The sequence below is a fragment of the Leguminivora glycinivorella genome, chromosome 20 (genome assembly GCF_023078275.1).
Source record: "Leguminivora glycinivorella isolate SPB_JAAS2020 chromosome 20, LegGlyc_1.1, whole genome shotgun sequence".
Lineage (NCBI taxonomy): Eukaryota > Metazoa > Arthropoda > Insecta > Lepidoptera > Tortricidae > Leguminivora > Leguminivora glycinivorella.
The window spans coordinates 8,808,519-8,835,093 of record NC_062990.1 but is presented as its reverse complement, the minus strand read 5'-3'; the positions used below and the strand labels follow the sequence as shown (position 1 = coordinate 8,835,093).

The following is a 26,575-nucleotide window of genomic DNA, read 5'->3' as shown; positions in this document are numbered from 1 at the left end:
TTGTAAACATTAAATGTGCTAAGGAAAATAATCTTTCCGATTTTCAACGGGACACGGCGTACCATATTGTCGTGTGGTAGGTACCTTTTGATGTGAATAAGATCGATATCAAATTGGAGCTATTAAGCCTGTACGGGAAGCATGGTCGCGCGATAGACGATAAAATATCAGGCCGTCCCTATCGCACTTACAAATAGTGCGATAGGGACGGCCTACTATTTTATCGTCTATCGCGCGACCATGCTTCCGTGCTGGCGTCCACTAGGCTCGCCGAACGAACGTCGAACCTCGTTAATTCGCTTTCGTAATTTTGCATTTCTCATGATGTGTTGAATAGCATTCAAAGGTAAGATGTGAACTCGACTCGACGCGGCTCGATTCCGCATATGTGGATGCCAGGCTTTAACAACTACCAATAAGATTTTGCATATTCAAAAACTTCAAATAATACTCAACTGTTTCGGTCGCACTCGTTCAAATATAGGATTGGTGCGAGCGAGACGGTCAGGAGATTGATTGTCAGCATGATATCTATCATAAACACCGTTCGAAATGGCCTCATTAATCTAAACTTTAAATATATTGAAAGTAATATTACTAATTATTGACGTTACGCTCAAAGTGAAAGAGATAGAAAATTTGACAGTATGGTAGTGTTGTGAATTTAAGCTTTGAGGCGTAAACTACAAAACTCGAGTCGCGACTTCTGAGTCTTAAAGCCTTGAACCTTAAAGCCTCGACCATATAAGCCTCAACCTTAAAAGTTTGCGTTGCTGCTTGCGAGCACAGAATCCTCGAGTCTTTAGTCCTCAAGCTTTAAAGACTCCTAAGCTTTGAAGGTTTAAGTCTATAAGGTTTGTAGCATTTAAATCTTAAGAGCTTTTAATAAACTAGATCCAAAGGTCCACAGAATTAAAAAAAAACAGACCAAGTGCGAGTCGGACTCGCCCACTGAAAGCTCCGTATATACTTTTTACTATCCTGAGATACATGAGGTACAGCGTGGTGACGTGACCGGGCGGACGGATATCTGAGTCTTAGTAATAGACTTACGTTTTTACCCATTGTGTACGGAACCCTAAAATCTACCAAACCGACACGTCAAATTAAGGGTTAAAAATAAATACTATCTGCCTATAAAGTTTAAAAGCTACCTTACAAGCCGGAGACAGTGTGTGAGACTCGGCACCCTACTTAGTGACTCAACTCCGATAACCTTTGGTGTACCACAAGGCAGCATCCTCGGCCCAACCCTATTCCTAATTTACCTCAATGATTTAATCTCCTTACCGCTCAGCCACGCTGAAATTATCTGCTACGCAGACGATACTGCTCTGCTGTTCCACGATATCTCCTGGGAGCGTTGCTTTGCTGTAGCTGAGGCAGGTTTATCTTTGATCGCCAAATGGCTTGCAGACAACCTGCTCTCTCTTAATACTTCAAAAACGAAATATTTATGTTTCCATAAAACGGCTTCTTCTGCCCCCAGTACTCGACGAAACCTCACGCTTTACTGTGACAATTCTACTACTCTCTCTCAAAGGACACGCGATGTAGTCAGTAACAGCAGAACCATAAAGTACCTAGGCATTACACTCGATGAAAACCTAAATTTCAAAAAACACATCGATGTCCTGTCGTCAAGAGTCAGAAAAGTCGTTTTTATTATGAAGCTATTGCGAAATTCTGCTTCAAAGAAGCTGCTAAAGCTCATTTACATATCCATTTGTGAATCGATCCTATCGTACTGCATTGGCGTATGGGGTGGTTGCTCTAGCTCTGCGCTACTACCCCTTGAAAGGGCCCAAAGGTTTGTGCTTAAAATCATGCTTGGAAAGCCCCGATGGTTTCCAACGGTCACTCTTTATAAGGATGCGGACGTCCTCAGTGTGAGGAAATTACTAATACTTCGCGTCTCAATTCACACACATAGAAAAACTATAAATTCTGAAGAATACACCTCATTAATCCGTAACAGAACCTTTAAAATTCCTATTCCCACCACAAAAACAGTGTTCGCTAGACGTTTCCCTAACTTTCTCCATCCACATATTTATAACTCTGTAGTTAAAGCATGTAACATATCTAAAAAGTCCCCTTTAGAAGCTAAACATGTAATTAAGAACTGGTTAAAAGATCTTAACTATAGGCAAATTGAAATGCTGCTGAAAGTCATCACCTGACCGCTCACAAATGTACACACACACACACACACACGCATACACACACACACACACACACACACACACACACACGCACACACACACATACACACAGACACACACACCCACACTCGTACACAGTCACACACAACTATCTTATTGTTAACGCATAATTTTAATATTACTAGAATACCAAAATGTTATGTTCACCTTATTTTGGCTGCCACGTGACAGGCTTAGCCTAGTGTGGGGCCACGGGACAAATAATGTACGATTGTATTAATTTCTTTTAACAATAAACTATTCTTATTCTTATTCTTATTCTTATAAAGCTCGTTGTTTGAGCTCTTAAAGCTTGACACAGGCCTTCGAGGTTTAGGGGGCTTGAGCTCTCTATGAAGCCCGAGTCTTAAAGACTCACTTTCATAAAAAGCTCATAAAAAGCTTGACTCGTTAAGGTTCTGAACCGCTTCTTCTAAAACCTTTAACGCTTGAGTCTTTAAAGCGTGAACCTTTAGGGTTTGCAAGTCTTTAAGGTTTAAAAGTCTTCAAGACTAGTCTTATAACTAATGAAACCACAGTTACATAAACAGACATGCACATATTAGCATACCTATATTTATTAAAAATTAAAATTTTGAAAAACCCCCGACCGCGACCTAGTAGACCGATTTTCATGAAACATGGCTAAGAACACTCCCGACTAACACAGCTTTCAAATAAAAAAAAATCGAAATCGGTTCATCCGTTCGGGAGCTACGATGCCACAGACAGACACACACACAGACAGACAAACAGACAGACAGACAGACAGACACGTCAAACTAATAACACCCCGTCGTTTTTGCGTCGGGGGTTAAAAATGAACTCCACTATATTTTCGATTCAATCCATAACCTTCACTTTTTACAACATCAACTCCACTATCTTTCCGATCCCATCGGCATCGTTCTCTTTCACAATCCAAAGCTATAATGCCACTGAGCCTGGTATCGGTTACCAGCTAAACTACCCAACTCCCTCCAATAACGAAAACCGGTAATCGATCCCAAGTCAATTGCAGTACAATATTTTCTTAACAGCTAGTTATCAATTTTATTAGTACAAGGAATATTTATTAATAGATTTAACTTATATTATGACAATTTATTTAATTTAACCGACAAACATTAGTCTCATTTTTCTTTAGAAGCTTATTTCACTTGAATTCACATAGTCAAATTATACTTTTAACATAAAGAAGCTAACACTATTGAGTTTTCTATTTTGTTTTAGTTTCCATAATGTAATTTTGTTCATGCAAATAAATGTTTTTTTTTTTAGTTCAGATGTGTAAAATAATTATTAATAATAATGCGCCTCTGAAGTTTTTATATCAATCCTATTGTATAAGCAATCATTAATAAGCCAAAAACGTACTTATTTTATGATCAAACGAACTTCTTGAAGTGAAGCTCGATCGAAATTATATGAGTCACTTCATTTGAAGATATAAATTTATATTAACCATGTAGTTTCCTTACTGTACTGGTAGCATCGCACATATTTTAAGAGTAACTGTTTTGATTAAAACTGTCAAACCAACTTCCGGTCATTTCCGGTTTCCGCCCCGTTGGCAGTTGGCGTTCCATTGCTCATTATTTTAGAGTAGATATGAACCAAAACTTATACTTGGGTTTAAGGGTGGGAGGGATCTTATGTCTTCAAATGAAGTGACTCATATAATTTCGATCGAGCTTCACTTCAAGAAGTTCGTTTGATCATAAATTATATTTCGTCACTTCATTTTTCAGATATAAATTTATATTAACCATGTAGATGTTTAGTGATATAAGTTTTGGTTCCATAAATACAAAGTTTGGGCTGTCTTTTTCGGGGCACCTGGGTCTAGTTTAGAAGATTTCTTCTAAGTCTTCTAACTAATGCGTGAACCTTGGGGCGTCACGTTATTTATTTATTTTTAATTCTAATAACTGGCGCTGTATTACTTATGATACTAGACCTACAGTATAATATAAGTTAAAAAACAATAGAGAGCAGCCCTCAAAACACATGTTTATTTATTTAAGTCCGGAGTAAAACAAGACACTAACACTACGAGTCTATAGGACTCGTGCGTAATATAATTTTAATTTAAAGGACAAGAAGTATTCTTTAACCATACTGTTAAACTGACATATTCGTTTTTATTAGGCCTGCAACTTTTGCAGAATACTTAGGCCGCTGAATCATACACAGTATCCTTGGTATGGATTCATTTGTTAAAGTTCTATATTAATTGATCATCCCCCATAGTGCATAGGATTTATTACGTTTATAATGTATGGTATTTACTGAAGATATTCTAAATACTCTTTAGAATATACAATATTTGTGTGTTGCAGGTTATATACATGATTTAAATTCAATTGGCTGCAATTATTTAATTTTAACCAATCCAGTATTAAACATAATATGATCTGATGACCACATGAATGATATAATATGAATGATGATATTTTTGATTTATTTACTGCTGCAAGCAAACGATTGATTTTTTACGCAACTTAAACTTACTATGTAAGTTTTTATCATTATCTTATATATCTTTTGTATCCACCTGCGAGCTACGCAGAATTAGCACCTAGTGCAGGATAAAATATTAGTAAACACGTGTAAACGAGTATACTAACAAAGTAATTAAAAAATCTTAAAAGGCACAAGGTAAGTTTAGTTATGTAACTTATGTACATAGATAGGGTCATAAAGGCTACAGCCATTACTACTCGTAGGTTCTATTTTTTGAACATATAAGGCTAGTAAAACGAAGCATAATACGTATACCTGTTCAAGTCTTTTGTTCGTTGAATACGCATAGAACATGACTGACTCGAGATATTCAGCTTGTCAATTTTACATTAAATTCAATAATTTGTAGAAGTTTAAGAAAAGTACAGAGGTAAAATATATCTTTTTTTTTTGTTAGAATATACCCTGTCCGCTAAACGAAAGGCCCGGCCAGGCTCAAGAGCGATATCAAGATAATAGACTCCCATAAGTATACATAAGTAACGAAAATAAGACGCACATAATACAGCGTTACCTCCAGACAAGGTAGGTTACGTTGTGGTGTGGCTGTGATATAGTGTCTTGACGCTTATGAGATATCGGCCGCGTGACGTCGGTCCGACTATCTGTATACGACTATTTGGGGACGAAGAAGATGAGAAAATTATTCGGCGTATGCACAATTGCACACCCATGTCGGTTTATACCAGCTCCTGCTGATCGAATAGTAACACAACAGAGAAAGACTCACGCGACCTAGCGAAACTTAAGATTTTAATCTTGCATTTAAATTATTATTTTCTTCAAAGGTGTCTAATATTGTGAGTCCTCTGATCTATCCATGAAAATATGCAAATTTGATTTTTTATTAATTTAAGATCTATTATGACCAAGACATATCTATAGGTATGTAAAAATATGTATATGTCACCGTAAAACTGTAAAAACCGTTAGTTTATAATTTCACTAGAGAGATTATGAACTAACGAAATATTGTGAACCGATTGGTACAGTTCACAATTTGACGGATTATATTTACCTACGTTAGATTATAATCTACGTTAGATTATAATCTAACGAAGCGAAACCGTCAAATTGTAAACTGCCATGGCGTCGGAACGAAGCTAGCGCTCTGATCGGTCGGTTTTATAGTAGATCGTTCTGTGGCCATAGAGTGACTGACACAAATAGACACTGCAATCACAGATGTCAATCAAAAACCTCAAAAACTTTTATAATCAAAATTCGATATATTGATTAAGGAAATGATCGAACTCGCCAAATAAACAAAATTGTCAGTTACTTTGCTTGTTACGTGGCGGCTTAATTGGTATATTTCTTGTGATTTAATATTCAGTTTTCGACAAAACACCGTTAGTTTATAATCTTACTAGTGAGATTATGGACTGACGAGTTATGCTGAACCGTAACGTTCACAATTTAACGGATTATTTTTCGTTAGATTATAATCTAACGGAGAGAAACCGATAAATTGTAATTCGCCATATGCGCCAGAAGCTAGTGCTCTGAATGGTCAGTTTTTTGTTAAATCGTTCTGGGCCCATAGAGTACCTAACATAAATAGACACTACAATCACAGATGTCAATTATTAGTACATTACTCTTCTTTCAGTCGTGTTTTGATTTATCGACACTTGTTTCAAACTTCCCCTTTTTCGCACTTGTATCGTTCGATGATTTTCAGTGCATACGTATGGCCCTTTATATTTCGTTAAGTTTCGATATATGCACATAATTTACCACATTTCGCACTAGTGCCATAAAACTGCACCATGTGTACAGAAATATACTTTTCAGTACAGATGGTCGTTTTTTACGCACTAGTTCGAGAAGTGGTTCATTATATGCCAGGTCGAAACTTCGGAGGCTCATCTGTACTGAAAAACGTCGTACGATACACGTGCGAAAAGGAAATTCGTAACTCGTGTCGATTTAAAACACTCCCTTCGGTCGTGTTTTAATTATATTTAAATTATAATACACTATGTAACATAATTGCCTAAGATAAATCCTACGTCTTATACATTACCTTCTATAGTACCTTTAATTTTCATGGTGTTTATTTTAAAAAAAGGATGTGGTATTCGTAACGTAACCGCTATTCGATACCGGTTATGCTATTAAATGGATCACCGGCATTATGGTTACATCCTGTATAATGAACCACTTCTCGCACTAGTGCGTAAAAAAGCACCATCTGTACCTACTGAAATAGTACATTACGATACAAGTGCGTAAAAACGGAAGTCCGAAACCAGTGGCGATAAATTAAAACACGACCGAAGGGAGTGTTTTAAATCGACACGAGTTACGAATTTCCTTTTCGCACGTGTATCGTACGACGATTTTCAGTACAGATGAGCCTCCGGAGTTTCGACCTGGCATATAATGAACCACTTCTCGAACTAGTGCGTAAAAAAACGACCATCTGTACTGAAAAAATAATTATTTTTGTCGCCGCGTAAAAGTTTCGTTCTGACATATTATGTCAGAACGAAACTTCGGAGTGACATCTGTACTCAAAAACGTCGTACGATACACGTGCGAAAAGGAAATTCGTAACTCGTATCATGGCGGATTTAATTAATTTTTAAATTATTTAATTTATTGCCACTCGTTTCTAACTTCCTTTTTTACGCACTTGTATCGTATAATACATTAATTGACATCTGTGATTGTAGTGACTATTTATGTTAGGTACTCTATGGGCATATAAAGATCTAATAAAAAACTGACTATTCAGAACGCTAGCTCCTGACGCATATGACAGTTTACAATTTGACGGCTTCTCTCCGTTAGATTATAATCTAACGAAAAATAATCCGTTAAATTGTGAACGGTACGGTTCACCATAACTCGTCAGTCCATAATCTCACTAGTAAGATTATAAACTAACGATTTTTTTTTCGAAAACTATATATTTAATCACAAGAAATATACCAATTAAGCCACCATATAACAAGCGAAGTAACTGACAATTTTGTTTATTTGGCGAGTTCGACCATTTCCTTAAACAATATATCGAATTTTGATGATAAAAGTTTAATAAAGGTTTTTGATTGACATCAGTCTGTGATTGCAGTCTCTATTTGTGTCACACTATGGACATAGAACGATTTACTATAAAACCGACCAATCAGAGCGCTAGCTTCGTTCCGACGCCATGACAGTTTACAATTTGACGGTTTCTCTTCGTTAGATTATAATCTAACGTAAAAATAATCCGTCAAATTGTGAACTGTACGTTACGGTTCACAATATTTCGTTAGTTCATAATCTCGCTAGTGAAATTATAAACTAACGGTTTTTATAATTTTACGGTGACATATGTACAATATAATAATATGCCTATAAATAAGCATTATGAATATGCATTCAGTTCAGTCATGTTATGAACTAGGAAACAGAAATTATTTACCAGATTAGGTTTGGTATCAGACCAAACCTTTATATTTAATAAATTATAGTTTAATGAACTACGAAACAGAAATTATTTATCAGATTAGGTTTGGTATCAGACCAAACCTTTATTTAATAAATTATATTTTAATTTATTAAATAAAGGTTTGGTGGTTTTTTTTTTTTTTTTTTTTTCGGTTCCGGTTATAGATCGATAAACATCAACGTTACTGAGCTCTGCCGAAATTAATCGAAACGCGCTAAAAAAAGTGACTATCGGAAGACTAACAGTGTTAAAACGCTGCGCGAAGCGTTAAAGTGTACACACAAGTATAAATCACAGTGAAGTAAACGAGAAACGGTGAAAACCTTTCACTAAAACTATCCGACGACATAACCTCAAAATCATACGCCATAGACAAATAGTGAACTGTCAGGTGTGCCAACGTTACAACAGCAAACAGTGACATTAGTGACAGCTACAGTGTTGCCAGTCTAAACTAACAAAAATCTACCAACCTGCCAAACGTCAAAAAACAACGTAAACAATGGAAAACAGTATTGAAAAACTGTTCGAAAGACTAGAAACGAAATTAAACCAACAGACGACTACAATCACCGCCGAAGTTACTAGAAACGTCACTCAAGTACTAGATGAAAACCTGAAATCTCTCGTAGAGGAAAACAATAAGTTAAAAACACAAGTGACAGACTTACAACAAAAGATTAGTTCCATGGAAAAGGATAAACGCAAATACAACCTGGTATTTTTCGGATTGGAAGAAAAAGGCAAAAGCGAATGCGTCCTGGTTGACTATATAAAAGAAATGATTATAGAAACAGGAGTACCACTGGACAGCCAAGAAATAGCTAACATATACAGAATCGGGCGACATGAAGCGAGCAAACGACCGGTTGTAGTGACATTTACATCATCATGGAAGAAACACCTAGTGCAACGAAACAACTCCAGCTTGCCAGAAGGTATCTATGTGAAAGAAGATTGTCCCAAAGAGGTACTGGAAATACGAAAAAGCCTACAGCCAAAACTGAAAGAAGAGAGGGCTAAGGGAAACATTGCTTACTTCAGTTACGACAAGCTTATAGTTAAAAAATCTACGGACAACAATCGGGAGAAAAGGAAGAGAGGCAAAACTGAGTCACCTTCAGCAAACAACATACCAAAAAAGCAACTAACAGAAGACATAATTAACCCTGTATTAGAGAAAAATGCAAGCACCAGCAGGACAAGCGAACCATCCAAAGATGTACTGAAACCAAGCATTTTAAACTATGTTATAAGAGCAGGCTCGCCAACAGTACAGGCAGAGACAGCAAAAAACTGATAAGCAACAGAAACCGGAACCAAACTGAAATAGACACAACACAAGCAACAACAACCCACCACACCCCTTCCCCAACCCGGCCGGTCCCCGTGGGGAAAAATGACCACCACCCTCCATCACAAAACACAAAAAGGACAAGAAAAGATCAACAACAATATCAGCAAAGCGAAACCATGAAAACCCAATTTAACATAGGAGAAAACCACAAAAATAACAATAGAAAAAATAACCTAAAACTTTGCACATACAATGTGAGGTCCCTAGCTTCTACTGAAAGGCATCTAGAACTCGAACATGCACTGAAAAACCTAAAGTGGGACGTAATTGGTCTCTCCGAAGTGAGAAAACTAGGATGCAACATTGAGGAATACCCTAACCATATACTATGCTATAACGGAAAAACAAAAGGTTTGTACGGAGTTGGTTTTATAATCAAAAAGGAACATAAGGAAAAAATAATTCAATTCCAAGGTATTTCAGACCGAGTAGCACTTCTACAACTCTCGTTCGGAGCACATAATATCACTTTGATTCAAGTTTATGCACCAACAAGCAACTCGTCAGAAGATGATACTAATCAATTCTACAATGACATTGAAAAAGCCCAAACACTTAGTACTGGCACACTACTCATTATGGGAGATTTCAACGCGAAAATAGGCCAACCAAGAAGAGAAGAAAATCTCATAATGGGTAAATATGGATATGGGCAGCGAAACGTAAAGGGTGAGCGCCTCATAGAATATGCCATGGAAAATAAGTTACATATTATGAATACCTATTTTAAGAAAAAACACAACCGTAAGTGGACTTGGATTTCTCCTGATGGGAGGACTCAAAATGAAATAGACTTCATACTCACAAATAATCCATCGATAATGTCAAATCTAGAAGTTCTCAATAACATTCCATTTCCTTCGGACCACAGAGTACTAAGAGCAACAATATGTATGAAACAACCAAAAAAAAGCCGAACAAACTTCAAAGCTCCCACTGTTGGCTTAAAATCGGAAGAAGATATTAAAGTATACTTAACAGAATTAGAAAAACAACTAGAGACGGCAAATTCAAGCAATGATTGTGTTCAAAACTATTACAACATACTGGAGAAATCTGTAAGAGACAGTTTAAATAAAAACAATACCGTTTCATGCAAAGGCCACAAAATATTCAGTAAGGAAACGGAAGAATTGATAAGAAGGCGCTCTGAGCTGATCTGCACAAAAAATAAGAATAAAGAAGTAAAAAAGGAGTTAAGTATAATATACAAAAGAACAAAAAAAGCAATAAGAAAAGATTACAGCCAGTATAGATACGAAGTAATATCAAGAAACCTGAATAACTACAGGAGTACAAAGAGAGCTTTCAAGGAACTGAGCACACAAAAAACATGGATCCAAAAACTGAATCACAAATCAAAGGAAACAGCAACTCGTAAAGATGTCAAAGGCCTTGCAACTAACTTTTACAGAGATCTCTACAGAAGTAGAAATGAGCAAACCTCAATCCCAGCAAATATGGACGTGACAATAACAGACCAAATGGAACCTTTTACTGAAAAAGAAGTACAAAATCAGATAAAGCAATTGCAAAAGGACAAGAGCCCAGGCCCAGACGGTATAAGCAATGAAGCCATCAAGCTAGGTGCACCACTTCTAACAAGCCACCTGACACAACTATTTAACATGATAATGCGTACAGAAATAGTACCTAAGCAATGGTGCACCTCAGATATAACATTAGTGTTCAAAAAAGGCAACCCATTAGAAATAGGGAACTACAGGCCTATAAGCTTGCTAGCAAGCACCTACAAACTTTTTGCTGCGCTAATACTTAAAAGAATTACACATCTAATAGACACTGAACAACCGATAGAGCAAGCTGGCTTCCGTTCAGGTTATAGCACAATGGACCACATACACACACTAGAACAAGTGCTGGAAAAATACAAAGAATATGGATTTCCTTTATATGTGGCCTTTGTTGACTACAATAAAGCCTTCGACAGCATAAGTCATATATCAATTTGGGAAGCGCTAAGTAAATTCAGAATCAACCAAACATACTTGAATATATTAAAGTATATTTATAAAAATGCTACAAGCAGGGTAAAACTTGAAACCAGAGGTGAGCTAATACAGATTGGACGGGGAGTGAGGCAAGGGGCCTATCACCAAAGCTCTTCATAGCTGTTCTCGAAAACATATTCCGGAAGCTAGATTGGACAAAACAAGGCATAAGAATCAATAACCGCTACTTGAGCCACCTGAGATTTGCGGACGACATTGCAATATTAGCCGAAACACCTAAGGACCTAGAATCTATGCTAATATCCCTAGAACGTGAAAGCTTAAAAGTAGGCCTAGAAATGAATATAGCCAAAACAAAATTAATGACAAACAGCCACAAAAGACCTATTAGTGTGGGGGACAGAAATATAGACTATGTAGACAATTACACTTATCTAGGGAAACAAGTGTCATTCGACAAAACAAGCAACGAGGAAGAAGTGAAAAGGAGAGCAAGCATAACTTGGAAAAAATTCTGGTCACTAAAAGAGGTGCTAAAGGGCAAATACAGCCTCCATATGAAGAAAGTAGTTATGGACACCTGCCTTCTGCCATGTCTACTATACGGCTGCCAAACATGGACCTACACAAAATCAATAAAAATGAGAATTATAAGAACCCAAAGAGCGATGGAAAGAAGTATATTAAAGATCAGGAAAATACAGAAAATTAACAGCACTAAAATCAGACAGAGGACAAAAGTAGTAGACGCTCTCACACACGCTCTATCACTGAAATGGCGTTGGGCTGGGCACTTATCGCGATACTCTGACCGAAGATGGACCATTGAGGTAACAAAATGGAAAGGTCCACCAGGAGAGCGGCGCGAAGGTCGCCCAAACAGACGATGGGCTGACGATGTAACCCAGGCAGCAGGGAAACAGTGGATGATGCTAGCCCTAGATAGGGACACCTGGAAAGAGATGGAGGAGGCCTTCACCCAATGAGGGGTTCATCAGAAGAAGAACAGACAAGAACACAAGACATGTAAAAAAAAAAAAAAGGATGAATAAATGGCTTTTTTATTTTTATTTTTTTATTATTTTAATTTAAAAACGAAAGTAAAACACGTCTTAAAACGATTTATGGTTTACCGGAAAAAGAATGTTCATTGATGTACCTTCTTGTTAGATGTAATAAAGGAGCAAGGAAGTCTATTAAAGGTATCAGAATATATTTTATGACTTCTGTTATACAGACAATTTTAACAACCTTCTCAATCTGCATAAGTACACTAAGCATCATTAGTAATTAGCTTGCAAGCACATTTATACATGGAGAAGTTACCATGTGATAATTTTTAGCATTTCAAGAGATATAAACATGATAAACCTTTTTATTTTATTTTAATATTGTTGAGTGCCAGGCACTAATATGATTAGACCCCGGATTGTTGTCGCGATGACGTCACAATAGGGTGATTTGGGGAGTAAATGGGCAGGTAGAACAAAATGATACATAAATTATAAGATAAGATAAAAATGTATATTAATTTCACCATAGAAAAACATAATTTCATTTACGGTACATCCAAATACCTAAATTTTTCATAAAAAAAATTCCCAGTGAATTTATCAATATAATTTTTTTGGTAGGTATATAACTGCAAAACTTAAATTTCTACTGTTACTAGAAGACGTAGCCTAACCGCAAGTCATTTAGAAAAACTATTGATCTGTTACGGAGAGTCTGTTAACGAAAGAGCAACGTCGATATTTTTTATAGGAAGTTTCGCAATAATATACAAAAAAAAAGTAACAATTTTGTATTCATCAACACTATAATATATGATATTTCTTATCTTATCTTATCTAAATAAATCATTATTAATTAATACTGTTCCATTTACTCCCCAAATCACCCTATTGTGACGTCATCGCGACAACAATCCGGGGTCTAAATATGATTGACTATTTTGCCCTTATCATTGTCGTTGCTTAATTCTAGAGCGGCTCAGTAAGTAAACCCAAAACTGGCCCAAGAGCAGGAAACAGAGTTTCATTTATTATGCAATATGTATCAAATCTTAGAACTTAAACCATCTGTATTTAAATTAAAATATTCGCTCTGAGGCGTTATGTTGTAGATTTAAAAAGCAATGAATTAATAACTTACTAGAAGTATTATTTTTAAATCAGCCCGGTATATTCACAATATGCAGGTAGGGACCTGCTTTTTTAACATGATGAAATTGCATTGCACAGTAGGTGACATCGTATTGCCAAGTTGCCGACCAGGCCCCGTAGCCGAATGGCATTTCTCCGACGCCAAACGAAAACGAAACGTAGTCCGGCTCTGTCGCGCCAATACGCAAGAGCGACAGGGATAGATATCTACTAGCGTTTCGTTTCGTGAGCGTTTCGTGAGCGTTAGTGCCATTCGGCTACGCACCCTGAGCTGGAATGTTTACAATGAAGAGCATCTTTCGTAAGTATTTTAGTGCTCGGAAATTGTAATAAGCAGTGGTTTTATTAGATAAATCAAATTGAATGAGGAAACTCATTTATAATTCTCTAATTCGCTTGAATTACACTTTATTCTGATAATAAACATTAAGTACACATACTTAACTGTTGTTAATTTATTATCCGATATTAAAAAATCATAATGGTAATATTACAATGATTCAATATCACTTATAAAAAGTATTCGAATTAGATATCAAACAGAAAATCGCCCATTTAAAAGCGATATTATAATTTACTGAATTTCTATTTGGTCGACATTTTATGAGCAATGGAACGCCAACTGCCAAAGGGGCGGAAACCGGAAACAGTTACTCTTAAAATATGTGTGATGCTACCAGTACAACAGGGAAACTACATGGTTAATATAAATTTATATCTGAAAAATGAAGTGACGAAATATAAATATTGATATCGTTTACACTCGACTTATTTCCAATGAAGCCTAAAAAATGTTGGCAACTCCTTGTTTCTCGTATGCCGTCTTGCCTTTCTCTTTTATGCCGGACTTTAAGAGTAGGCACAATTTCTAAGTTATAATCTCTAGTCTCCCTGACTGAAATGTCGTCGTCAATCGTTGACGCTAGACACCGATCGAAATTCAGTCTAGCTCTGTCACGTCAATACGGAAAAGTGATAGAGATAGCTAAGCTACGATAACGATGTTATCATAATCGTTTGTGCCTTTGGCTACGTGCCCTGCCAAAAAATGTGTCTCCTGACTATCCCTAACAACATCCCGTAGTGAAACTTTCTGCTTTCGGCCATTCCACCTAATACACCCCCCTTTTGAGAATTCATTGACTGATCTAATTAGTCATTTCACGCGCGGATATCGCATAATTATAAAGCTTAAAAAAACTCGCGGCCCATTTGAGTATATTATTCGTTGTTATACGATTCAATAATTATATGAAATGATCGTCATTACGACTAAAAATATATCAAAAAAAGTTATATCGACCGTTACGCACCCTAGCGCGGCGATAGAATCGCGATGACGCAGCATAACCTATTCTTAACACCCGACTCAAAAACGACGAGGTCTTATAAGTTTGACTTGCCTGTCTGTCTATCTGCGTGAGTGTCTGTCTGTGGCATCGTAGCTCCCGAATGGGTGAACCAATTTAATTTAGTTTTTTTTGTTTGAAAGCTGAGTTAGCTGCGAGTGTTCTTAGCCATGTTTCATGAAAATAGGTCCACTATGTCAGGAGTTTTTTCAAAATTTTAATTTTAAACCACCGCACCCAAATCTCAAGGAAGGTGGTTCTCAATTAGTCTGTATATTTTTTTAACCGCCGCCCCAAATGTCAAGGAAGGAATGTTCTATATTCGTCCGTATGTTTCTTTTTAATGTTTGTTCCACGATATGGATATGGACCGATTTTGATTTTTTTTTTTATTGAATGTATATGCATACAGATTGGTCCCATTTTTATCAGAACCCTGTTCTGATGACGGGATCCTGGAGAAATCGAGGGAACTCCTCAAACCTGAAAGGCAAACATATGGTGATATTAAATTTGTGTTTTTATAAGAACAGTGACATTTGGTGCAGTAGAACTGTTGATGATGGTCAGAACGCAACTCCTCAAATCTGAACGGCACACTTATAGTGACATTGGTATTTTTATAAGAACAGCATGCACTTACGTCCAGAACAGTGACATTTGGTGCAGTGGAACTGCTAATGATGGTTTTCTTAAAAAATATTTAAAACTGATTTTAATGTACCTAAATCTTTGATTATTTGATGGAAACACAATAGTTATTTGTTATACAAGGGGGCAAAGTTGTATTTTAACACCGAGTGTGGAATCGAAAACGAGCAAAGGAAAGGATTCTATAGTTGAACCACGAGCGAAGCGAGTGGTTCGTTCGAGAATAGAATCCTGAACTTGCGAATAAATGTGCCGTTCAGATTTGAGGAGTTCGGTTCTGACCATAATCAGCAGTTCCACTGAACCAAATGTCACTGTTCTGGACGTAAGTGCATGCTGTTCTTATAAAAATACCAAAGTCACTATAAGCGTGCCGTGTAGATAAATACCAAAGTCACTATAAGCGTGCCGTGTAGATTTGAGGGGTTCGGTTCTGACCATCATCAGCAGTTCCACTGCACCAAATGTCACTGTTCTGGACGTAAGTGCATGCTGTTCTTATAAAAATACCAAAGTCACTATAAATGTGCCGTTCAAATTTGAGGATTTCGGTTCTGACCATAATCAGCAGTTCCACTGCACCAAATGTCACTGTTTGGACGTAAGTGCATGCTGTTCTTATAATAAAATACCAAATTCACTATAAGCGTGCTGTTCAGATTTGAGGAGTTTCGTTCTGGCCATCATCAGCAGTACCACTGCACCAAATGTCACCGTTCCGTATCTTAATGCATGCTGTTCCTTTAAAAACACAAAAATCACCATATGTATGCCTTTCAGATTCGAGGAGCTCCCTCGATTTCTCCAGGATCCCATCACCAGAACTGGGTTCTGAGAAAAATGAAACCAATCTGTATGCATATACATTCAATAAAAAAATATAATTTCAAAATCGGTCCAGTAACGACGGAAATATCGAGGAACAAACATTAAAAAAAAAAAAACATACAGACGAATTGAGAACCACCTTCCTTTGAGAGATTTGAGGCGGCGGTTAAAAATATGTACCTACACATTTCTACATAATCTAACATTCGCAAGTACCTTTCACCAGAACCCCAAAAGCGGCGGTTTTTTTTCTGAAAAAATATTTTTTTAATGTTTGTTCCACGATATCTCTGTCGTTACTCGTTACTGGACAGATTTTGATTTTTTTTTTTATTGAATGTAAATATATGCATTGGTCCCATTTTTATCAGAATCCATGCAGTTCTGATAATGGTATCCTGGAGAAATCGAGGAACTCCTCAAATCTGAAAGGCATACATATGGTGATTTTATAAGAACAGCATGCATTTACGTACAGATTAGTGACATTAGTAGTAGTAGTAGTAGTAAACACTTTATTGTACAGAACAAAATTACATGTTATGTGACATTTGGTGCAGAGGAACTGCTGACGATGATCAGAACGGAACTCCTCAAATCTTAACGGCACACTTATAGTGACTTTGATATTTTTATAAGAACTTCATACACTAACGTCCAAACCAGTGATATTTGGTGCAGTGGAACTGCTGACGATGATCAGAACGGAACTCCTCAAATCTGAATGGCGCGCTTATACTACTTACTTAGTGACTTTTGTATTTTTATAATAACAGCATGCATTTTAGTTCATAATAGTGGCATTTACTTGTTAGGAGATTTGTTCTCTTTGTCATGCTTACATTATTGAGTTTTCAAGTCAAATTCTGTCAAGCTCGATTTCTTTTATGTAATCGGATATCAGATTACCGGTATATAAGTATATTCATTTAATGTGTGTTTCCATCAAATAATCAAAGATTTATATTAAAAGCAGTTTTAAAAATTACCTACATATTTCTACATAATCCAACATTCGCAAGTACAGTCGCCATCAGATATATAAGAGCGCCCGAGGTACTCAAAATATCTGAACACGCCTCTATTGCCTAGGCGTTAGAGGCGTGTTCAGATATTTTTGAGTACCTCGGGCGCTCTTATATATCTGATGGCGACTGTACCTTTCACCAGAACCCCAAAAGAGGCGTTTTTTTTCTTAAATATTATGTATTTAAGTTATTAATTATGCCAAGCGATTCAGAATCAATAGTTTCCTAGTTTTCACTTAGGTATACGGTTATGTAAATTTTAAGAACGGCACTTATATTTATTTGAATTTATTTTACAGCCTCCAATGCGTATGCCGTGGTGGAGCTTGTACTACGGGGATCTTGCAATATTCAGTATCTTAAATTTAGTCTTTGGCATAATGGCAGCAATAAAAGGAAACTACATATTCACTATACCTTTGGCAACTGTCGTACCAAGTAAGTATTAATATACGTATACCAGTCAAATAAGATATTTAGAGGAATTTTGTAACTTATTCAAAAATGTAGATGATGTAAAAATGCTAGACTGATGCCAGGAATATGCAAATTTTTGAAGTGAAACTCTTAAGAGGGCTTTCATGTGAAAAATAGTGAAATCCCAACCGAGCAACAACCCAAATCGCCAAATCATACCGTATGTGGTATCAAATTAAAGAGCTTTCCGAATAGTTTACAAATATATAACATATTATATGACTATTTCTACTTGGTGTAACAAAAAATGAGAAAATATCCAGAAGTGGCAATAATTGTGACGGGGAAGGCTCGTTTTCAAAAAATTGTCAAAAATATATAATAGAAATTTATAATCACTAAGGCATAAGAGGAATTTAAGAAAACTTTGTAAGTTAATTTTTTATGAAAATAACTCCGATGTGATGTAGACTTTCAAAGAAATTGTCACTTCATATTAGGTAATTTCTGAAAAAAATTGAATTCGTCTTAGCCTTGTTTACTCTCTTTATAAACCTTAAAATAAAAATGTAGTCTGAGAAGTTTGTAGTATGTACAGGATACACGTATTATAAATTTACCAGTTTCAGTATTCCAAATTGTCCAAATTTTACAAATAAGATCGACTAATCCAACTCTATACGCGGGTTTTCCTAAGTGTGCATCAGAAAAACATTCGTAATTAATTTAGTGAGTAAGTTTTCTAAAATCCAGTGTTATAAGTATCAAGATAATAAGATGCTCTAATTGAAACTTGAATTAAATATATCTATTAGATAACGGAAAGTGCGCACTTAGTACCTATTTCACCGTCTAAAACTATCAATTTTACATTATTTTGACGTTTTTCTCGAAAGCAGCCTTAAAAAAAAATGTTTATTTTCAGACAATTACAGTCGATAGTTGTTAGTGCACGCTTAATACATGCTATGTTACGTTCTTATAACCTACTTATATATTTAAATCTCTAATACAAAGTGAATTGAGTGATTTACCGAACCACATGTTTGTACACACACATGTCATTCGATATATCGCCCGAAAATGTCAGAGTCGAAACGCTCTGCTATCATTTTCAGGATCCCATTGCCGCTCCCCTGCATACGGTGCACCACTGAAGCATTAGACTTACATGCGCATTCGCGAACATGCCAGAGGCACTACAATATCGGGGAAGCCTCAAAAGGGCCATGGAAATGTTATTATATTGAACTCTAAGAGAGTAAAATGTTTTCTGCTTAAAGTTGATTCACAGACCGCTAGTATAAAAACATTGGCAATACGATGGGAATAGAGTAACTTTGACCTCAATGCTACATTTAGCGAACCTGTGCGCCAACATGCCACCTCGAACCCTTCTCTCCCTCTCCGTGTCCATATCATCTTTTAAATCCTCAGTCACTAAATGACCTAAATGTTTGAAATGGGTGACGGTTCAAAGCAGTTCCATTTAAGATTATAGAAGGCACACAGTCGCTGGACCCTTATTTTTATCTGTAAGGTCAAGCGGGGGAGCTGCGTTAGGGTATTAATACTGGCTGGTTACTTGGGCGATTATTTTTTCCGCTACGAGTTTGACGTTGTTTGTCAGTTTAATATTGATGTTTATCATAAGTCATAACAAATTGAACTCGTACCTAATTACAACCTTGTCATTCTGAATATTGGGTTTAAATTTGCTTACTGCGATTACCTGTCCAATTTGAAGTTTACTGTGATAAAGCTTTAAAGTGTTTTACAATGACATCTTAGCTGTCTATTGGTAAACCTTATGTCGTTGCAGTAATGTACACAAATAAATAGTTTTATGGTTTATGATGGTAGTTGGCAATTATTTTATTGAGTGTAGAGCTAAAAGTCAAGTAGAGCTTTACAGAAATCTAAAAATTCAATTAAAAAAAAGTAATCATCAGGTTAAAAGATGAATACTCTAGATGCCATGGCGGTATAACCATACACCCAGCCCGCTGGAAGAGGCATTCATCGGCCTTTCGGTTCAAATAACTGATAAATGAATGAGAGGAGAGTAAACTCTGGTACAAATCAAGCGTGGCGGTACGCTTTGAGGCAGCAGCCCTGCCATCAGTCTAGGGCACTATGGGCTAATAACCTGTATGCCTGAAACTGCACTATTACTGAAACTCGAATCAAAAGAAACCGGACTGATAAAACTCTAACAACCTTTGGCATGAAACAACGGACAACGATTGGTTGCTGGAATGTGAGGACCTTGAGGGAGGAAAGCCGCCTACATCAACTTACCAAAGTTATGCGAAATTACAAGCTCGAGATTCTAGGCATCTCAGAGACCATATGGAAGGGGTTCGGGGAGCAACTGGCTGATGGGATGACATTTATTTATTCTGGCAAGGAGGCCACTGACAAGCACGAGTATGGCGTAGGATTTTTAATGACGCCCAAAGCAAAGAATAGCTTGTTGGAATGGCATCCGGTCTCGGATCGCATTATAACAGCTCGCTTTTACTCGAAAGTAAGAAACATAACTGTTATACAGTGTTACGCGCCTACAAATGCAGCCGACGCAAGAACAAAAGATAAGTTCTACAGCCAACTCCAGGCCACACTACAGAAAACAAAGCGGCAAGATATTGTTATATGTATGGGAGACTTCAATGCCCAAATAGGAAAGAACAATTCAGATATTGAACCGTGGATAGGCAAGCACGCGGAAGGACACCGAACAGAAAACGGTGACATGCTCATAGATCTTTGTTGCCAAAACGACTTAGTAGTAGGAGGTTCTATATTCCCACACAAGAAATGCCACAAAGTGACATGGGTCTCACCCGATCGTCGTACAGAGAACCAAATCGATCATGTAATGATAAGCCGGAAGTGGAGACGATCTCTCTTAGACGTCCGAAATAAGCGCGGGGCTGACATGAACAGCGATCACCACCTGGTTGTTGCCAAAATCAAACTTAAGGTAGCAAGTGTCCGACAGAGCCTTAAATCGGCTAACCGCAGGTTCAATATCGAGGAGCTTCAAAAACCTCCCACTAGGGTGCACTTCCAAAATGAACTCCGTGAACGCTGCGGGAACATACGTCATAGTCAGAGTGTACTGGAAGAGCACTGGAACTCTGTTAGAGACGCTTTTCGGGAAAGTTGTGAGGTTGTGCTTGGTTACAAAGAAAGGCCAAAGAAGCAATGGATCTCAGGAACCACTTAGGATTTGATCTAAGTGAGGCGAGAAAAGCACTCTACCATGGATCATCCTGTAGAGTGAGTGCTTCACAAGGGTAAACTCACCGAGAGTATAAGTGTCACGGCAGGCGTCAAACAAGGTTGTTTGCTTTCCCCTCTGCTCTTTTTAATGGTGCTCGACGACGTGATGTGCAGGGTCACTAGCAGAGAACGAAGAGGTTTACCTTGGACATCTGAAAAGGACCTAGAAGATATCGACTTCGCAGATGACCTTTGCCTTATAGCAACCACGCGTGAGCAACTCCAGAACAAGGCAGAAGAACTAGCAGATGAGGCTGAAAAGGAAGGTCTGCGCATTAACTACCGCAAGACAAAGGAAATGCGCCAAAATACTACCGATTCAGCTCCAATGCTAATCAAAGGGAACCCAACCGAAAAAGTGACCAGCTTTTGCTACCTGGGCAGTATCGTTGACCAGAGTGGAGGAACTGAAGCTGACATTGAATCTCGAATAAACAAAGCCCGAGCCGCTTTCGGTCAGTTTAAATCGGTGTGGAGCTCCTCGACCCTGACTAGAAGAACTAAACTGAGGATTTTCAATTCCAATGTAAAGGCCGTATTACTGTACGGGTGTGAGACCTGGTTTGTCCGCAAAGACCTAATGTCAAAACTCCAAGTATTTGTGAACAAATGCTTGAGGCAGATCCTGCGTATCTTTTGGCCTAACTGGATCACAAACGCCCACTTATGGAGAATAACTGGACAAGCACCCGTACAAGAAGAAATACAGACGCGGAAATGGCATTGGATTGGACACATCCTCAGAAAACCTGATACCCACCTATCAAAAATGGCCCTCACCTGGAATGTACCCGGAAAGCGCAAACCATGCCGCCCTAAATCGACCTGGCGTCGTTCGGTTCAGCAGGAGCTCAGGGTGCTAGACAAGGGGTGGGAGGAGGTCACTCAAACTGCCCAAGACCGGAGTAAATGGAGAAATATGATTCGAGCCCTACACCCCAGCAGAGGGTAACAGGATGTAAAGAAGAAGAGACTCTAGATGAGTTTAAAAAAAAAATTGTTGGGGTGTCTGAGGTTTTGAGTGATACCGGAAACATGTTGTATAGAAAGATTATACTATGGGGAAAATGTGGAAAAGTTTTTTACAATTTGTGGCTCTTTAGTACATTACCGCAAGTTGAGCTTGTGGGACTACTATTTAGATTAAATAAATAGCAAAACAACTTGAACGTATTTTATTGACAAATCAAAAATCTATAATAACATAAGTCAGTTTTGACATCGAGGTATATACAATTATCTTAGCGGCCTGCGTTCGTAGGCGGAGGTAAGCTAACCCAAAGATTCAAAAGAGGTTCGCCACATCAGCCTCCCCCAGACCTTTACGGTCGATAACGTAACGGAAACCAAACCTGACGACCAGAACGAGTCTTCCTAGGCTCGGTGACGGGAGGAGCAGGAGGAACTATTGTGGGTGCTGATGTTGAAACTGGTACTGGAGGAGTACTAGAACTACCTGGTTCGTCTGACAAGACGTACGCTGGTTTTATTCTATCAATAGAAGCAGAAACGGCCTTTCCTAAAATGTCTATGACAAAATATTTATCATTTCTTTGCAACACTAGGTAAGGACCGGCGTAAGGAAGCTCTAATGATCTGCGCACTAGATCTTGTCTCACAAATACGTGCGAAACAGTCGACAGATCCTTAAATATAAAAACTTTTGCAGTACCATGGCGAGTCACAGCGGACAGCTGCAATTTCCTAATATGTAGGCGTAACCTTGATAAGAAGTCTGTATATTCAACCGAACCGTCAGCTGGATTACTGCTGAAAAAATCCCCAGGGAGTTTAAGGGTTTCCCCGTAAACGGCGGTAGAAGCGGATAAATCATCCTTCCAGGCACTGCGAATTCCTAACAGTACAAGTGGAAGAGATTCCGTCCATGTATCGTTTGCGTGACACATTATTGTCGCTTTGAGCTGACGATGAAAACGTTCAACCAATCCGTTCGCCGCTGGATGGTATGCAGTCGTTTTCAAATGATTAAAGCCGGTTAATGCCGAAATCTGACGGAACAAGTGAGATTCAAACTGTCTGCCTCTGTCCGTAGTCACTCTATCAGGGCAACCGAATCGTGCTATCCATGAGGTGATAAAAGAATAAACTAAAGAGCCACGCTTTCCGCTGTGATATCTACTATCGGTACTGCTTCTGGCCAGCGAGTAAATCTATCAACTGCGGTAAAACAGTACCTGTATCCGTCTGAGCTAGGCAACGGACCTATTAAATCCAAGTGGACATGTGAAAACCGCGCTGAAGGTGTCTTGAATCAGGGACCGGCCCGCTATCCCTTATACGGGGTTTTGTATGGGTATTTCGTTAGGCTTAACTTACCCTACCCTTTTGACGCGATACCCTTTCATTTTGCTTTTAAAGCCCTAACGAAAGCGCTTACCTAAAATAGCCCAATACCCTTTCAAAACCCTTATCATCGGCACAGCCTAACGCCATAAGGGTGAGCCTTATATTGGGTTTTATTTGCCTTCCCTTATAGATCATATCGTGCGAGTTTAAATCCTGTACCTCGCTCATAAAGCACACATTACTCCGAACGAAATAACATACGATCGTTACCTATGGCGGCACTGTGTGTGATATTTGCGCGTTTCTGTTTAATGGAAACGGCTGTAGATAAAATAAGGTTCAATTTTCAATACCAAATACTTATAGTTATGATAGGCTCCTGCTTTGCTCGGGTGTAACACAGGCAAACGCTGCTTTTTAGGGTTCCGTAGTCAACTAGGAACCCTTATAGTTTCGCCATGTCTGTCTGTCCGTCCGTCCGTCAGCGGATAATCTCAGTAACCGTTAGCACTAGAAAGCTGAAATTTGGTCCCAATATGTATATCAAATCAATCACCCCAACAAAGTTCAAAAATAAAAAATGGCAAAAATGTTTTATTAGGGTACCCCCCCCCATGTAAAGTGGGGGCTGATTTTTTTTTCATTCCAACCACAACGTGTGATATATTGTTGGATAGGTATTTAAAAATGAATAAGGGTTTACTAAGATTGTTTTTTGATAATATTGATATTTTCGGAAATAATCGCTCCTAAAGGAAAAAAAAGTGCGTCCCCCCCCTCTAACTTTTGAACCATAAGTTTAAAAAATATGAAAAAAATCACAAAACTAGAACTTTATAACGACTTTCTAGGAAAATTGTTTTGAACTTGATAGGTTCTGACCGTAGCCCGACACGCTCTTGGCCGGTTTTTTTTATCGGACTTGTCTTGATGAGTACCCGAAGTCTAGCTGATGCTGAACCCTGGCTGCACCTAGGAGAACTCGGGTTTAGTGTAACACAGGCAAACGCTGTTTTCGTCATCGGACTTGTCTTGATGAGTACTCGAGTGAGCAGTACCCGAAGTGCAGTTGATGCTGAACCCTGGCTGCACCTAGGGGAACTCGGGTTTAGTGTTACACAGGCAAACGCTGTTTTCGTCATCGGACTTGTCTTGATGAGTACTCGAGTGAGCAGTACCCGAAGTCCAGCTGATGCTGAACCCTGGCTGCACCTAGGGGAACTCGGGTTTAGTGTAACCCAGGCAAACGCTGTTTTCGTCATCGGACTTGTCTCGATGAGTACTCGAGCGAGCAGTACCCAAAGTCCAGCTGATGCTGAACTCTGGCTGCACCTATGGGAACTCGGGTTTAGTGTAACACAGGCAAACGCTGTTTTCGTCATCGGACTTGTCTTGATGAGTACTCGAGTAAGCAGTACCCGAAGTCCAGCTGATGCTGAACCCTGGCTGCATCTAGGAGAACTCGGGTTTAGTGTAACACAGGCAAACGCTGTTTTCGTCATCGGACTTGTCTTGATGAGTACTCGAGTGAGCAGTACCCGAAGTGCAGTTGATGCTGAACCCTGGCTGCACCTAGGGGAACTCGGGTTTAGTGTTACACAGGCAAACGCTGTTTTCGTCATCGGACTTGTCTTGATGAGTACTCGAGTGAGCAGTACCCGAAGTCCAGCTGATGCTGAACCCTGGCTGCACCTAGGGGAACTCGGGTTTAGTGTAACCCAGGCAAACGCTGTTTTCGTCATCGGACTTGTCTCGATGAGTACTCGAGCGAGCAGTACCCAAAGTCCAGCTGATGCTGAATTCTGGCTGCACCTATGGGAACTCGGGTTTAGTGTAACACAGGCAAACGCTGTTTTCGTCATCGGACTTGTCTTGATGAGTACTCGAGTAAGCAGTACCCGAAGTCCAGCTGATGCTGAACCCTGGCTGCATCTAGGAGAACTCGGGTTTAGTGTAACACAGGCAAACGCTGTTTTCGTCATCGGACTTGTCTTGATGAGTACTCGAGTGAGCAGTACCCGAAGTCCAGCTGATGCTGAACCCTGGCTGCATCTAGGAGAACTCGGGTTTAGTGTAACACAGGCAAACGCTGTTTTCGTCATCGGACTTGTCTTGATGAGTACTCGAGTGAGCAGTACCCGAAGTCCAGCTGATGCTGAACCCTGGCTGCACCTAGGGGAACTCGGGTTTAGTGTTACACAGGCAAACGCTGTTTTCGTCATCGGACTTGTCTTGATGAGTACTCGAGCAAGCAGTACCCGAAATCCAGCTGATGCTGAACTCTGGCTGCACCTATGGGAACTCAGGTTTAGTGTAACACAGGCAAACGCTGTTTTCGTCATCGGACTTGTCTTGATGAGTACTCGAGTGAGCAGTACCCGAAGTCTAGCTGATGCTGAACCCTGGCTGCATCTAGGAGAACTCGGGTTTAGTGTAACCCAGGCAAACGCTGTTTTCGTCATCGGACTTGTCTTGATGAGTACTCGAGTAAGCAGTACCCGAAGTCCAGCTGATGCTGAACCCTGGCTGCATCTAGGAGAACTCGGGTTTAGTGTAACACAGGCAAACGCTGTTTTCGTCATCGGACTTGTCTTGATGAGTACTCAAGTGAGCAGTACCCGAAGTCCAGCTGATGCTGAACCCTGGCTGCATCTAGAGGAACTCGGGTTTAGTGTAACACAGGCAAACGCTGTTTTCGTCATCGGACTTGTCTTGATGAGTACTCAAGTGAGCAGTACCCAAAGTCCAGCTGATGCTGAACTCTGGCTGCACCTAGTTGAACTCGGGTTTAGTGTAACACAACACAGGCAAACGCTGTTTTCGTCATCGGACTTGTCTTGAGTACTCGAGTGAGCAGTACCCAGTACCCAAAGTCCAGCTGATGCTGAACTCTGTTTGCACCTAGGGGAACTCGGGTTTAGTGTAACCCAGGCAAACGCTGTTTTCGTCATCGGACTTGTCTTGATGAGTACTCGAGTAAGCAGTACCCGAAGTCCAGCTGATGCTGAACCCTGGCTGCATCTAGGAGAACTCGGGT

At 38.8% G+C, this 26,575-nt stretch overlaps 1 protein-coding gene across 1 annotated transcript in view; it reads left to right on the top strand.

Annotated features, from left to right (window-relative positions):
- LOC125237037 overlaps window positions 1-26,575 on the top strand; it is a 76,180-nt gene that overhangs the window by 35,783 nt on the left and 13,822 nt on the right. The window contains exon 4 of the mRNA XM_048143970.1: window positions 17,826-17,964. Within this exon, the coding sequence (XP_047999927.1) occupies window positions 17,826-17,964 (139 nt within the window). The remainder of the gene's footprint in view (window positions 1-17,825; window positions 17,965-26,575) is intronic.